The following is a 16,177-nucleotide window of genomic DNA, read 5'->3' as shown; positions in this document are numbered from 1 at the left end:
TGTTTGCTCTTTCAAGAAAGCAACTGACAGTGCTGACTAAGTGTTCCCTCTGGAAAGGTTATCTCCTTATCTTCTGTAATTCCTCATTTCTTGATCTATTTCTGACTGTTCCCTTCTCAGTTAGTTCTTCTTCTTGGGCCTCTAATGAAGTTTTCTTAACACCTGCCTCCTGGTCCAGTCCTCTTCTCACTCCAAGGCTCTCTTACCCATGGTCCAAAGGTTTCAATTAGCATCAACACACAATGAAATGGTATCTTTAAATTACAAACTCAGATGTCTAACTGCCTACTTGACAGCGCCTCTTACATTGTAGGAACTACTTTACATTAAACTTGTCGAAACCAACAAATTTATAATCTATTCTCCCTCTCTCTGATGTGCCCAACAACCAGTTGTACAGTCCAGAACCTTAATGATTTTGGTACCTCTTTTCAGTCCCCTCATATTCAATCACCAAGTCTTATCAATTCGCCCTCCTAAATCACTTTCAGTCAACCCATTTCTATCTGATGGCAGAGCAATTACTACATTTCACCTATACTCTATATTGCATCCCTATCAGATGTAGGATTTTCCTTATCTTGTGTCATTCCTTCTCTGCTCTACTCACACAAGCTTACACTCAGTTATTCAAAATCACTATGTCTCGGGACCTCCTTCACACTGGTCACATTACCCTCTACAGTTTTTGGTCTCTCAACCCCTTTTCCCATAGGCCAGCAAGAATAATTACCCACTGGTGCTCAACTCAAGTTGCATTCTACATTTTCTCCATCATTATACCAATCAAAAACATAGGTAAGTAAATAATTAGGGAGGCGAAAAAAATATATACCTGTGAAGTATACTGATGTCTTCTACTTACATATGGATTTTTACCATAGAATTCTTTTAACTTTTCTGTATATTTGAAAATTTCCATAATAAAACAAAACAAAAAACTGTACCTTGAACTGCTGTTGTGTGACATCTTGTCTATCGGGTTGTAAGAACTCCAAAACCAAGGGAATGATATCTCTACAACAGAAGTTATATGCTCCCAAAGCAGCAAAAAATGTTTGCTGAGCCTTATTTCTGACCTGGAGAAAGTATTATTAACAGACAACTTTATTTAATGGTAGAAAAACTACAAAAATTTCTAAATGAAAAACAAAGGAATAATTTAAATTTTGTAATAACAAAAAAATACTATCAAAGCAACGCCTTAACAAAAGCAAATAATTATCTTTTTTATCTTAAGAAAGCATTACCAGTAACCATGTCCATGATTTAGGTTACAATCGTTCAAACATTTTTGATAAAGAAGACTGAATGGAACCAATATGCATTTGATTAGTAACATAATCAGCAGAACAATTTTCTTTTTTTTTTAAATTAATTTGAACGGGATGACATAGATTAATCAGGGTACATATGTTCAGAGAAAACATCTCTAGGTTATTCTGACATTTGATTATGCTGCATTCCCATCACCCAACAACATTATTCTTATTCAGAGTTACTCTTGATGAAAAGAGTCTGATTTTCTCCAAAACAGAACTTTTTCAATACAAACTGTAAGCTATCACCCACATATTTTGAGCACAAAAGATTTAGTATAAATTTACAACCCATGAACTAGTTAAACAGTAATGAATAATAACTGATTAGAGTAAAAGCAACACACTGTACATATTTCAAACTATTGTAGATTACATTAGGTAAAATTTCTGGGTTAGAGACCAGTTTCCCAATTTATATTATTTTATAAATGCAGAATAATTGGCTGTATATGAATCTCTTGACTTTTTTCAGTTCTCTGTGCTTATAATCTCTTGGTCTTATGATACTTTAAAGAATAGACCCCACAATTCACATGCCAGTGGCTTCCTAAACCCCAAGCGTAACACCCAGGAGAAATTATATGGCCTTCATAATGTGATTTAATTAAGTGGCAGCAATATTATTCTAGCACTACCCTCAACTTCAAATAATTTTTTAAAAATTTTGAGAAGCAATTACGAACAGCAAAAATAAACATTACTTAAAAACGACTAGCAAGGCCTGGCCTGGTAGCTCAATTGGCTGGAACGTCGTCCTGACATGCCAAGGTTGCAGGTTCAATGCCCAGTTAGGACACATACAAAAAAATCAACCAATGATGGCAAGATTAAGCGGAAAAATGAATCGATGTTTCTCTCTCTCTCTCTCCCCCACTTCCTCTCTCTCTAAAAATCAATAAAATAAAAAACAAAAGACGAACAAAATTAGCTTAAATATATTTGCAGTTTGAAAGATGTTCTCTATGACAATAAATTTAAACTCCCTTGTAAAATAGGGATATTTAGATAACATGTAATAAAATGGGAGTGGCTAGCCTTACCTGACTATATGAACTTGTTGATAAACGAAGAAGATCTCTGATCATATCTTGATGTATCTTTTTGTATTCACAACCCTCAACAGTTAGTGTTCGTAGCTATGAAAAGAAAATAACATAAATCAAATCCCAAAGTTTGTACTTAAGTTCATTAAATTATAAAGTAACACAAATAATTATTCATCTGAAAAAGTCATTTTTTTTTTTCTTTTTTTTTTTTTTTCTGAAGCTGGAAACAGGGAGAGACAGTCAGACAGACTCCCGCATGCGCCCAACCGGGATCCACCCGGCACGCCCACAAGGGGTGACACTCTGCCCACCAGGGGGCGATGCTCTGCCCCTCCGGGGCGTCGCTCTGCCGCAACCAGAGCCACTCTAGCGCCTGGGGCAGAGGCCAAGGAGCCATCCCCAGCGCCGGGGCCATCTTTGCTCCAATGGAGCCTTGGCTGCGGGAGGGGAAGAGAGAGACAGAGAGGAAGGAGGGGGTTGGGGGTGGAGAAGCAAATGGGCGCTTCTCCTATGTGCCCTGGCCGGGAATCGAACCCAGGTCCCCCGCATGCCAGGCCGACGCTCTACCGCTGAGCCAACCGGCCAGGGCCAAAACAGTCATTTTTTAAAAAGTCATCGTGATTTAAAAAGATATTTACCTCATGCTGCAACATTACTCTGTCAATCAACAGTGCTCTGATATGTTGTTTTTTCCCATGGAGCTGAAAGACAAGGTAGCAAACACTTCAACATTTTCCCTAAATGACCTTAACACGGCATTGCCCTGAATCCCTCAAAGGAGGTCATGGCAGGCTGATGGGTAGTGGAGGCATTTCATTTATTCTAAAACCATCAGGCTTATGTTAAAATATACTATTTCAATCAATTTTAGGTCTATAGTAGAAATATCTCCTTTAAATGGCTTGTCCAACACCCTATTTTTCTGATAAGTTATGAATGAATGAATGCAAAGCAATGGGGCTGGAACTTAATTCAAAGTACAAAAGTAGCCTACAAAGAAAATTCCTTGCCTCTGTTATAACTTGTAAGTAGATTTTCTAGGTAACCATGTATGTTTATTATAGAGAAAAATATCTTTTGTTTTTCTGAAAACTATAATTTAAGCTCTCCCTCAATCTTCTACCCAGTCACACTGGTCATGAAGTCCCCTCAATTCCTTCTTTTTAAAAACACTTCATCTCCATCCTAACACCAGTGACATGATTCAGGCTGCTTTTCCATCTGGGCTACTGTAGTACTTTACCCACTCACCCTCCCTACTTCCAGTCTCAATCTCCTACTGCTTATTTTTCAGTGGTTACAGAGCTTGTCAAAATTCACTGAACTAAATATTGCTCTTTCCATTACTATCTTTCCATTATTCAAGTCAGATATAGTTAAGAACCTTTAATAACCCCCCACTGAATAGAAAGCTGAAGCACTTTCTGGGGACAGAACTATAAACGACCTAGTTTACCAGCTGGCACTCTTCCCTCCAGCCAGTGCCCTGAAGCACGCCATGTCTGTACTATCCCTGCCCTTTCCCAGGCCGCTCCCTCTGTCTAGCACCTCTTGCCTAAACAAAGACTCACACAACCCTTTCAGACTCAATTTCAACAAATATCTCCTATAAAGAAAACTGCAAAGAATACCAAATGTCTGACTTAAGTAGTCTTTCTTCCACGCTCCCAGAGAAACTTGTAGTGACTTCTCCTGAAGCACAAACATATAAGATATACTTTTCTCAGATCTACATAAAGCACAATGCTTTAAATTCATGCCTCTGGACAATTCCTCCTATCTTCTACTCAGTATTTCAGGTTCCTACAAGGCAGCCTGAATACTGTAGCCAAGGTATCACATTCCAATTCCCAATGAGAGTTCAGGCACTATCATGGAAATTGACAGCAGAGTTTATATCAGAAAAATACATTTTTTCTATGATCCTTCTGATTATAGCATAATATAACATTTGAAATTCTATCTTTTTTACTTATGAAAACTTCTTCTCTAGGCTGAATAACTGCTAAGCCAGGTGGCTAAATCAGTATTACAGACATTTAAAAAAATTAATTCAGATTTATAGGTGAAAATACTGACCCGATTTTCCATTGATTTCTTCACCAGGTTAAAGCTTTTCCAACGGGAGTCAAATTCATGCTTGTGAGATCCTTGGAACTGCAAAAGGTCTCCAATAATCTGTTGTCAAAGAATTTCAAATTTTATATTTATAAGTCATCACATCGAACCCAGTCATATTAATAATTACAAAACTATTAAATGACAATTGTACCTTTATGATAAGAAATAAAGACTTGGTGTCATCTTCTGAATTATTAAGTATGTGGTCTATAACAAGAGAAGAAACAGGATTCTGCTTAAAATATTTTGAATTACTAGAGCATTCATAATACATTAGTTAAAAGTCTATTGCTTAAGGAAAGACAATACTGCCTGATAGTCTCTATCTTGAAAATAAAAAATGTTACGTAAAAGCACATATGCTACAGAATTCCTAAATATTTATTAGTAAAAATAAATTAAATGCATATATGTACTTACTAAGAAGTTTCCTTATGACCCTAGCAATCGCTTCTCGGTGATTCTCTCTGGATAGATCTATTTTAGAAAAATGAAAGTATTTTAGATACACTAAAATGATCCCAACTGTTAAAGTTTATATTAACAGTTTGTGTCAAGAAGAGATAATGTATCAAGGAAAAAAACAAAAGAGTTGGCCTTGAGCACAGTGGGATTAGTGGCTGGGCATGAACACAAGGATCTTTATATTTGTAATGACCTGCTTATAAACATTTATTGGGCAGGCAAGGAGGAGGGAGAAAAGCCATCTTTCCCAATATCTCAAATGCTCTATTCACTAATTAGTGATCATAAATGCATAGGATTCTCTAGTTCATTACGGGTAACCCAAATCAAGCAAACTAAAATTATACTCTAGCAATTAATGTATGCAATTAATTCCACTGTTAATCCAGCAATAAAGAAGTGTGTCAAATTTCTATTAGAGTCAGAGTATTTAACAAAATAAAATGTTTTACATAAATATATAAACTTTAACTCTAATAGAAAAATACAGAGTACATAAAGGTTATAATATCTCCATTCATATCAAGTATAATATATCAGTTCTAAAACAACTATAAATACAAATGAACATTATAACATATGAAAGCCTGTCTCTGCACATAGAAAACATCCAAATATTTATTTACTGACCAATTTCTTTTACTGGCTATTCTTTAGATAGCAATTTTCTAATTTCTTTGGACAAAGCAAATACAACTATTGTGTGATTAACATTCAATTTTATATATAAAAAGGAGACTAGGAAAATTATAACAACAAATTTATTCTACATTTTAACCCTTGTAGTGTAATTGACAGAAAACAGCCCATATAGATTTACTCAGATTAGGATTCACATACCATATTCAAGTCCAATATACAATTTTGTCTCTTCCAAGGACACCATACTTGGTACCCTGTATAAAAACAAGAGTGCTTATATTTATTAATAATACCATTAAGGAGAATTAAAGAGGAAAATGTCATTGCTGGAATGTTTAAATCAAAACAAAGATGATGCTCTTCCAACAAACACAGATTTCCCATCTTCCATACTTCAATTCTTTATCCTTCTGAGGATCAATGCTATCTGTTCATCATAAGGACAATATTAGTCATCTTAAAGAAAATGTTAATTACATTTAATAACTTTAGGTGGGGAAATTCACTGCCCAAATGAGCACAGTACTGATATTCTATAGCCAAGTGTAAAAGCTTAAGTCTGATGATAAATACTTATACAAAGGAAACTCAGATTTGTAATGGCATAGTAAAGGTTAAAACAATCATTATTTTAGAATATATAGCAGACAAGCTTCTTTAGATAAAAATCATTACCCTTCCTCTTAAAACTAGCCAAAATGAGCTCTCCTACCATCTGCAGAAAAATACCACTACTTCTGAAAATGTTTAGATATAAACAAAACTATCAACTCTCTGCATTCCCTAGTTAAAGATCTGTCACAAAGAAAATATGTTACTAGAACAAACCAAGCTAGTTAAACCCACTAAATAGTTAAAAGTCACTATTTAGGTATATAAGAACAGGTTTTACTGGGAAATACAAACCTTTATAAATGAAATCTAAAATTTCTTCATTGAAAAATATACTTTAATTTTCAACATTTTGTCAAAACATGAAATTACAAAGATAATACTTTCAAAGAAAAGAAACACAGGCACAAATGCCAAGAAAGCATAGGGTAAGCAATTCAGGGTTAACAGATAATCAGAAATTTTATAGTTATTACTCATCACTCATGAATTACGCCGCCTTGTAATGAAGAAGAAACCCCATTATTTAGTGCCTAGGATGGAAATAATATCACGTCAAGTTTCAAAACCTAGAGTATACCCAAAGAATAGTAGTAGTTTATAATATAAAATACTAATTTGCTTCTCAGAGACTTTCAAGTTCAAATTCTAATTCTTAAAACCTGGTTTTCGTTTTATAAAGTTTCAGCCTTTTTCAACAGCTTGCAAACTTGAGCACTCTGCACATACAAAATATCTAAATTTGTAAAATTGTGTATGATTAAAAATATATATATATCCAAATTCTAGTCAATAAAAACAAAATTAGAGTCTTTTACAATGAACTTCAAGGGGAGTCCAACATGTCTACTGAAATTAGATTCCACCAGCAAAGAGAAAAGGGCTGTGCTTAAGCATTAACAAGCATAAAGCATAAGACTGTTACCCACCCCCAGCTGACCTGCCCTAGTAGAGAGAGGATGGGGAAGTACTTGTCATGAGCTCTCACATGAGATGACATGTCTCCTCACTGCTGCTATAAATGTAAGTAGTTCACTTAAAGTAGGATTACAATTGTACCTTACCCAGTCCATACCTAGTACCAAATAATACTGAACCAAGCATGCATTTTAATTTTCATAAAATTACTCTTACAAGTAATATAAAAAGCAACCTCTATAAGCAAACTTTTAAAGAATTTTTACTATATCCAAAGGGGAGGAATCCTTGAAATAAACAAACAAACAAAAAAACCCCCCACCAACTGGGAATTTGAAACATTTTTCTCGTATGCATTTTTGACCCAACTAACACCAATTATACTGTTATCACATTTAAAAATAAGCATCATCTAAAAGCCCTGATACTAAAATTTAAAATCCACTTGTCACTCTAAATTGCTTCCCTGTCAAAACATTTAAAGAAAGATTACCAATTATTATATTTAAAATATCAGCCTGCACGGGATTTTAAAGTATTAAGTAACACATTTAAATAAAAATAACTTTTGGGCTTTTATTTTTAAAAGCTGAATTAGGCCCTGGCCAGTTGGCTCAGTGGTAGAGCGTTGGCCTGGCGTGCGGGAGTCCCGGGTTCAATTCCCGGCCAGGGCACACAGGAGAAGCACCCATCTGCTTCTCCACCCCTCCCCCTCTCCTTCCTCTCTGTCTCTCTCTTCCCCTCCCGCAACCAGGGCTCCATTGGAGCAAAGTTGGCCCGGGCACTGAGGATGGCTCTGTGGCCTCTGCCTCAGGCGCTGGAATGGCCCTGGTTGCAACAGAGCAACGCCCCAGATGGGCAGAGCATCGCCCCCTGGTGGGCATGCCGGGTGGATCCTGGTCGGGCGCATGTGGGAGTCTGTCTCACTGCCTACCCGTTTCCAACTTCAGAAAAATACAAAAAAAAAAAAAAAGGCTGAATGAGAGTATAGCTACCATAACCCAGGTGTATAGAAAGCACTTGGTTAGACATATACTATATTTCAGGTTTATTTGTTCTTATCCATCACAAGTTCCTTTAATGGTTATTTAAGATTCAGCTTCTTTTTTTTTTTAAGACTTTATTTATTCGTTCTTAGAGAGGCGGGGGGGGGGGGGGGTGAGGAGCAGGAAGCATCAATTCTCATATGTGCCTTGACCAGGCAAACCCAGGGTTTCAAACCTGCAACCTCAGCATTTCCAGGTCAACACTTTATCCACTGCGCCACCACAGGTCAGGTTTAATATTCAGCTTTAATTGGTTGCTTCTAACAAATTTATTAAATGACATTTGGGTTGACATGTTTTACACAAAATGTTTCTCGCAAGTGTTAATATATATACTGCTCACAAAAATTAGGGGACATTTTGGCCCTGGCTGGTTGGCTCAGCAGTAGAGCGTCGGTCTGGCGTGCGGGGGACCGGGTTCAATTACTGGCCAGGGCACATAGGAGAAGCACCCATTTGCTTCTCCACCCCCCCTCCTTCCTCTCTGTCTCTCTCTTCCCCTCCCGCAGCCAAGGCTCCATTGGAGCAAAGATGGCCCGGGCGCTGGGGATGGCTCCTTGGCCGCTGCCCCAGGCGCTAGAGTGGCTCTGGTTGCGGCAGAGCGACGCCCCGGAGGGGCAGAGCATCGCCCCCTGGTGGGCAGAGCATAGCCCCTGGTGGGCGTGCCGGGTGGATCATGGTCGGGTGCATGCGGGAGTCTGTCTGACTGTCTCTCCCCGTTTCCAGCTTCAGAAAAATACAAAAAAAAAAAAAATTAGGGGACATTTCAAAATGAATATGAAGCAATAAAATATCCCCTACTTTTTGTGAGCAGTATATTATACCAAATTATTTTTTTTCTGATCTTTAAAAGAATAATTTCCTAAAAGAAATCTCTATTCATGACTTAAGTAAGATTTTATGATTTTATCTCTTTGTGGCCACATTAAAAGTCTATGTGAAGTCATACTCTGTTATTTAAAACTCCTCTTGTAACTTTTAGTTATACATCATTTTAACTGAAAAGAAAAAGAGCTATCAACTTACAAATCTGCATTCTGATTAAAAGCTATAGTAGCAATATATATAATTAAAATCAAACACCATCAATCTCCCACCCCAAGTGAAATTCATTCTTCTCATTAACTGGATACTTTACAAACAGTAACATAATTCAACCTAGGAACTACAATAAATAAAATTCTGACAAGTAAATTCAACACAACATGGATAAGTAATACCATCTATAAATAATAAAGTTAAAGCAGCTTCATCGCAATTAGATAGTACCAGGTCATAGTTTATAACAAAACCTGTTCAATAAGTGTGCCACTGGAGGGGGGCGAAACACGGGAAACACCTGGAAGTTTTCCACAACTATGTTATTTGTACCACTAGATGGCAATCTTCTTTAGATTTGATCAGAGTACAGTAGTACTGAAAACAATCTCTGGTGGAAAAGGACGGTGAAAAAGAAGAAATGACTAATAACATAAAGACAAAATATACAAGTATGCAAATGAGAGCTAGGTTAACTGCCATGAAACTGCTAACAGTAATAACCCTTCCTATCTACAAGTAAAAGAACAAGCTACCCTGTCCAATAACCCCTTCCCTCCCAAATGTAAACAAACATAGAAGGTCTAACACTAAGCCGCTAGTTGATATATTTTTCATTCAAGATTACAAGTGTTTCACAGAAGACAATTAGCCTATTTCTGGGTTCTGTTGTGCAATTCAATTCTAGACATCAATAACAGCTATAAACATAAATGAAAGCTGGCTGCTCTTACTCTAGGATGTGCACAAAAGGTTTTTAAGTAAAGAAAGAGAAATCTTACATAGTGCTAGTCTTAAAATTAATGTTGTGCATAGGAATGACTTCCATGTCTGACACACAAGCTTTTAAAAATCAATGAAAACAGTCAGAAGGTGAAATAAGGAGAAAACAGGATTACTCACCGTGGAGTAGTGACTGTTTCCTTTTCTGTGTGCGGCTCCCCCAGCAGAGCTGGGTAGTTCCCTGGAGGTGCCAAGAGAGGTTAGCTAGCCCTGCCCCTCATCGCATAAAAACACATCCTTTCACATATTAATGAAATGGTCTCAACTCTTAGATCTTAAGTATGATTTTTTCTTGAGTGCAGTTAGTAAAAGCTGAGATCTTAAGAATGACTTAACTAAGAATGATTTAACAGATCTGTCAGAGAAAAGGGGGACACAAAGTAAAGAAATATTTGAGATGAAAAATGATGATTCCTCTACCTTGAGTAACCTGGTCTTTATAGATGTTATTAGTTTTTTGCTTTCTGTTATAGTTGGTTAGACCTAAAAGATTATGAGTGGACTGCAAAAGGAGAAATTAATGATGATCTGAGGAATAAAGGCTAATGTCCAAAATGCCTGTGATTCTGGAAAGACACACTCCAACTTCCACATCTATAAAGGAAGAACTATGAGTATAAACTATACCACAAATATTTCTAGTAAGTCATTAACTAACGGTTCCAAGAGCAAAATTGAGAGGTTCTATTTTAAGGTGAATTCAGCAGACTTAGTATCTAACAAAACTGTTAAAAATTAAAGCTGTACTAAACTTAAAAATTTTATTCTTAATTACCTCCAAGGGTCCTTATTTTACCCATCATTTGAAACAGTAAAATGTATGGTATTTTACAAGCTATTTTGTGACGCCCCCCCCACACACATGCTAAAGGCCAAAAATTACAATGAGATACAATTAGGTATATACTTTATATTATACTTACTAGATAATCACACCTTGCCTAAGCTTGTTATTTGTTTGTTTATTTTGTCCATCTCTAATCACTTTGCACAGAAAACTGGTTTTCACAATTAGTAACAATTTCCCTGAACAATGGAAATTTAAGGCCATCCCATACGCTCTATTAGGAAACTAAGTGAGATTTTCTTTCAGGAAAACTCAGAACTAAGCTTCCCATTTTTCATTACGGCAATTTTCCAGAAGACAAATACCACTAATACATGGGGGCAAAGCAAATTTATTGAGTGGTTTGGCACACACATACAAAAATCAAAGCAGCTAGAATATTTTATCTAATTGAGATGGAAGAAAAATTAAAATGTAAGGTTAAATTTAAATTGTTTGAGTTGCTATGTGCTTCCAAAACTCCTTGAGTATTTAATAAAATGCTTAATGACCCATAATACAAAGACAAAACTGTCTGTGATTAACAAGATTGACTCCTTCAGGCATCTTAGGCATTCTAAGGGCATCTGGCACATTTATGTTTCCTTTTCTCCCCCGCCTGGCACATTTTACTCTATTTTCTATAGAGCAAATAATGTACGAAGAGGTTTCTTTCCGTCTTGTAGTTTCAAATTGACCTGCTGTTGCTAATTTAATTGAAAATTATGCTACAGATATTCTTTTGTTACACTAGGCAGTATGATTTAATATCATAGAACAAGGGCATCATCAATTGAAATAATGTAGTTTTTTCATATGTTTACAGTTAGAAGATTTTAACAATGGATTTATTTAAAAAGCATTTTGACATTTAAGAAGCTAACTTTATCTTATAATACTTTGTTGAGAACTAATTTAATATCAGCCAAAAAATCAAAATTATTATACAAAGAAAAATATAATAATGCACACATTACCAAAACAAATTAAAATTTCACATAAAGATGACACCAGTTACAAACTGGTTTCAAAGGAAAGTATTCTGTTAAGAACTAGTTAGAGGCCCAGGGAGGATTTTATAAATTCCCTGTTTTGGCAATTCAGAGGCAACGAGCTGCTCATTCATCTTTAATTCTGCTACAGATAATCATTATCCTGCATAGGTGAATGTAACTACAAAATCTAAAATGTGTGTTATCAATAATTAAAAAGATTGATGTTTCCATCATTTTCTATTTTATTTCCTTATGTATTGTTAAATGTACAGGGGAGGGCAAAAGTAGATTTACTGTTGTAAGTACGCAAAAGTTATTCTTGTATTATTTATTATTATATTTTTCATACAACTTAAAACATTTTGTATGTATACTTTTAAATACAAACATTTATATAAAATATAAGTTTTATTACTTCATTATATTTCATTACACTAAATTTTCACATTAAAAGTGAAAATTCTAAAACAAAACTTTTCAGTCTAAATTATCTTTCCTCTTCAAGTTTTCTAGGAAAAAAATCTATAAAGGATACTCAGGATCAATTTTATAGTTTATAGTGGTAGGCTAACTACTTAGTTATATACCATAGCACTTACAAAATTTTTATAATAAGGTATTCTTTTCCTTATTAAAAATGTATTTCATTATATATAAATCTTACTGATTTATAATAACAAAATACATAAATAGCAATTTTGTCAGATGCACATTTCTTTTTAAAGATTTTATTTATTGATTTTAAAGAGAGAAGAGACAGGGGAGCAAGAAGTATCAACTCATAGTTGCTTAGTTTACTTGTTCATTGCTTGTTTGTTGCTTGTCTTATAAGCCTTGACCAGGCAGGCCCAGGGCCTTGAACTGGCGACCTCAACATTCCAGGTCACCACTATCCACTACGCAATCAAAGGCCAGGCCAGATGCACATTTATTTCAAAGATAAAGACTTTGCTTCGATCCATTATTATAGTGCAGAGGACATAAACATGGCTAAAAGCAAGGAAAAACCTCTGGGTCTCCTGAGCGGAACACCTAATGATCACTCTTTACTAAAAATCTTCTTGTCATATACTTGGATTACACATGCTTTAAGTTCTTAGATAAATTATTGGTTTAAATGACGACATTTCTTACTGTCAACAAGTTCAAGCACAACTGAATACTAATGTAATAAATTTGTTACATGTGAAATCGCTGTTTAATATGCCATAGAAGTTCATTCTTACTGTGTTATACACTGTTAAGATCAGGAAAGTCAAAACCATTTATATAGGCTTATTTAAAAATATTGTTTAAAATCAATGTCTCTTTAACAAAAATAAATTTTTAGTAAAACTGCTCTTACATCAAATTACAAAACTATTGAAAAACAAAAGTTCTTTAAAAAAGTTCAGCGAATTCCTAGGTAAAATGAAAATTTCCTTACCTGGACAGACCCTACTTCTCCATCTTAAATCTAATTAGCAATCTAAAGTTCAGTGCCTAGAAACTGTTTTTAGATTGAAGTAATGGGAATTATAAAAACATATGGTTCCAAACAATGATTATGCAAAATATATGAAAAACAAGCCACATTTTAAAACTCCTTGAAGCTTTTTAATATTTTTATTGTAAAATCCACAAAAAATTCTCATCTTGCAGTTTTTGAGGGGGCAGTGATTACTTAACTCATTTTTATGTGATTTTCATTAAATTACTCAGCAATGAGATGTTGATGTTGACAGAAAATGACCTAAGGTGGTATACTGAAACTAGCAGTTATCTACTTAATAAATAAGCTAAAGTTATATATTGCTGATTTCCATTAAACTCAATATTTTCAACTTAAATGGTAGCACTAATGGACTAAATCATGACATTCATTCAAAATAATACTATGAAAAGCACTTGAATTCATAAAAGCAACTTGGTAGATTTAAAGAGTTCAAAATTGCTAATCAAAATTTTTATTAAAAACACTAGTTTTTGTTACAAAATTTTTAATCAACACTGTAGACAAAAGAAGTGTTTTTCTATCTCTATTTTCCCAGTATTTCTGTGAAACTAACACAGCTATAAAAAAATAAAATCTTAAAAAAAAAAGAATACATGGGAAAAAAAGGTGTATTTTTCTTTCCTTTTAAAAGAAGGTTATGTATCTTAATAATTCAGTAAACTAAGAGATGGACTTAAATAGCTCCAAAAACTCATAAAACTTGGAAGTTATCGTGGCACCATATGAAGATTTGAATAAGCCTTAAAGTTTACAGATCTAAATAGTGCCTCAAGTATTTTTTGGTCTAACAATGACAAAAAGGTTAAAGTGATACAGAAACACCACCAAAATTACAAACCACAGACTCATTAAGTGACTAAGACTTAAAAAATATATCAAATGAAAAAAATAGCAACATATGTAAAGTAGTTATTTTTACTTACAAGTTAGTAACTGGCTCTCCTTTCAATGGAGGTAGGAGGTTTCCTGAGCCAATTAAACAGTTGTGCACTATAGTCAGACTCTGTAGAACATCATCTCTAGAAAAAACAAAAGATATTTTCATATTTTAGAAGACTCTAAATCCCTATTTAATAAAAAGCCGAGGGTTTAGGGTAAGATACAAACTCTTTATCAAGTGGGGACACACAAAATTAAGGCCACAAAATGGCAAACATTAGTTTCCCCATTTAATAGTACAAGGTAATTAAACAGATATTTACTGGTAATAAGAGAGCTGCTTATTTTTAAACAGGTTCTAAACAATCACAAATAACAACTGATCACCCTTTGTGAAACAATTCTGAATTTAATCACCTGTTTACCTAAAGATCATTACCACTAACAAAAACTAGAAAGCAGTATTATGGAAGATCTTCCAGCATATTACATCCATTAAAAATGGACTTGCAAAACATTCACTTCAAAAGGCAGTTTTGTACTATGTATTTTATAGCTGACTTATTAAGTCAATCATACTTCTTCCTCCAATCTCATTTCTATTGAATCTATTAAAATTTCCTGATATTTGACACATATAAATTATTTCACTATTATTTTTGGAACTTTCAAGGACCCAAACTATAAAGTTTCATATTAAAGCCCCTAGTGAGGGAGAGAGAAAAAAAACTCATAGAGATATTTCTCAATAACATTAATGTCAACAATATGAATTACTAACAAGAAACAACCTAATAGTCTGACCAGGTGGTGACACAGTGGATAGCACTTCAATCTGGGACACTGTGGACCCAGGTTCAAAACCCAAGGTTGCTGGCTTGAGCGTGGGATCATAGACATGACCCCATGGTTGCTGGCTTAAGCCCAAAAGTTGCTGGCTTAAGCAAGGGGTCACTGGCTCAGCTGGAGCCCCCCTTCATACCCCCAGTTAAAGCACATATAAGAAAGCAATCAATGGCCTGACCAGGTGGTGGCGCAATGGATAGAGCGTCGGACTGGGATGTGGAGGACCAAGGTTCTAGACCTCAAGATCGCCAGCTTGAGCGCAAGCTCATCTGGTTTGAGCAAGGCTCACCAGCTTGAGCAAGGGGTCACTTGGTCTGCTGTAGTCCCTCCCCCCCCATCAAGGCACATATGAGAAATCAATCAATGAACAACTAAGGAACCGCAACGAAGAATTGATGCTTCTCATCTCTCTCCCTTCCTGTGTTTCTCTATTAAAATAAAACAAAACAAAAAACTAATAAAACTAAGTTGAATCTAGAAAAGCAGGCATTTTCCTTCAAAGGGGGACATACCTACACGCTTCCCAAAAGATGCACAAGTGAAACTAAGTAGAAAGCACTACATAGGCTAGCATGTGAATGTGCTGGGTTCGATTCACAGTGAGGGCACACAGGAGAAGAGACCATTTGCTGCTCTACCCCTCCCCCTCTCCCTTCTCTCTCTCTCTTTTCTCCTCCTGCAGCCATGATTCAGTTGGAGCAAGTTGGCCCCAGGTGCTGAGGACGGCTCTATGGACTCGCCTCAGGCACTAAAGTAGTTCGGCTGAGCAAGGGAACAATGACCCCAGATGTGCAGAGCATTGCCCCATGGCGCTTGCCAGGTGGATTCCAGTCAGGGAGCATGGGAGTCTATCTTTCTGCCTCCCTGCTTCTCACTTAAGGAAAAAAAAAAAAAAAAAAAGAAAGAAAAGGGAAAGGGAAGGGGAAGGGGAAGAGAAGGGAAGGGAAAGACAAGACTAAAAACAAGGCAGAAAACCCCATTTTCCTATTTGAAATGTTTAATTCTTATGGCAAAATTTGTTACATAACGTTGTATTAAATGGTTTTCTAATTACATTTATTGCAATGTGCCTAACACACTGAAAATGAAGATATCAGATGAGCCACAGAAAGAAGGAACAGCATCAAGATTTTTTTAAAAGTC

The 16,177-nt window shown here is 35.5% G+C and overlaps 1 protein-coding gene across 2 annotated transcripts in view; it reads right to left on the bottom strand.

The window, feature by feature from the left end:
• PSME4 (proteasome activator subunit 4) overlaps window positions 1–16,177 on the bottom strand; it is a 111,845-nt gene that overhangs the window by 37,961 nt on the left and 57,707 nt on the right. For both annotated transcript variants that reach the window (XM_066378269.1, XM_066378270.1), the window contains exons 20-27: window positions 14,233–14,328; window positions 5,795–5,850; window positions 4,910–4,966; window positions 4,641–4,696; window positions 4,448–4,546; window positions 3,007–3,069; window positions 2,363–2,458; window positions 948–1,079 (exon numbers count right to left, since the gene is read on the bottom strand). In XM_066378269.1, the coding sequence (XP_066234366.1) occupies window positions 948–1,079; window positions 2,363–2,458; window positions 3,007–3,069; window positions 4,448–4,546; window positions 4,641–4,696; window positions 4,910–4,966; window positions 5,795–5,850; window positions 14,233–14,328 (655 nt within the window). The remainder of the gene's footprint in view (window positions 1–947; window positions 1,080–2,362; window positions 2,459–3,006; window positions 3,070–4,447; window positions 4,547–4,640; window positions 4,697–4,909; window positions 4,967–5,794; window positions 5,851–14,232; window positions 14,329–16,177) is intronic.

This window comes from Saccopteryx leptura, chromosome 3 (assembly GCF_036850995.1).
Source record: "Saccopteryx leptura isolate mSacLep1 chromosome 3, mSacLep1_pri_phased_curated, whole genome shotgun sequence".
NCBI lineage: Eukaryota > Metazoa > Chordata > Mammalia > Chiroptera > Emballonuridae > Saccopteryx > Saccopteryx leptura.
The sequence above is the reverse complement of the archived record's forward strand: the minus strand, read 5'-3'. Positions and strand labels throughout refer to the sequence as shown.